At 48.1% G+C, this 474-nt stretch overlaps 1 protein-coding gene across 1 annotated transcript in view; it reads left to right on the top strand.

Annotated features, from left to right (window-relative positions):
- The window catches only part of LOC123508011 (actin, clone 403-like), a 2,304-nt gene extending 2,111 nt beyond the window's left edge, over positions 1 to 193 (top strand). The window contains exon 3 of the mRNA XM_045261365.1: positions 1 to 193. This exon is cut by the window's left edge and continues 936 nt beyond it. Coding sequence (XP_045117300.1) covers positions 1 to 69 — 69 coding nt within the window. The 3' untranslated portion in view covers positions 70 to 193.
- The last annotated feature ends 281 nt before the right edge of the window (positions 194 to 474 follow it).

The following is a 474-nucleotide window of genomic DNA, read 5'->3' as shown; positions in this document are numbered from 1 at the left end:
CAGATGTGGATCAGCAAGCAAGAGTATGACGAGTCTGGCCCCTCCATCGTCCACAGGAAGTGCTTCTAAGTCAATTACACACAAATCCGCTTTTATATGTAGATATCCTTGTATAATTTGCACGCCGACAAAGATTTTTCTATATATGACACATCTAATTATTGTACTATTTAATTAAATTAATGATTTTTAACATTTTTATTATTGAGCCTGAAGCAGCACACGCCACAGATGGTGGTGGCGGCGCCGCCATATAACGTATTCAAGGAATTTAGAGAGTGGCGCCGGGAGGTGAGTGGCCGACCGGCGAGTGAGTACTAACTGTTCCCGCCGCCCTGTAAAGCTGCCTCCCCCTCCTCCCGCTTCTCCCCGTGTCTCTACTCTCCTCCGTACTCTTCCATCTCATTGATTTCCCTTCCTGCCCCGCATCTCCCCACCCCTCACCTCAACCACACACCACACCACCACCACATT

This window comes from Portunus trituberculatus, chromosome 24 (genome assembly GCF_017591435.1).
Source record: "Portunus trituberculatus isolate SZX2019 chromosome 24, ASM1759143v1, whole genome shotgun sequence".
Classification (NCBI taxonomy): Eukaryota; Metazoa; Arthropoda; class Malacostraca; order Decapoda; family Portunidae; genus Portunus; species Portunus trituberculatus.
Note: the sequence above shows the minus strand (reverse complement) of the source record. Positions and strands in the feature narration are given on the sequence as shown.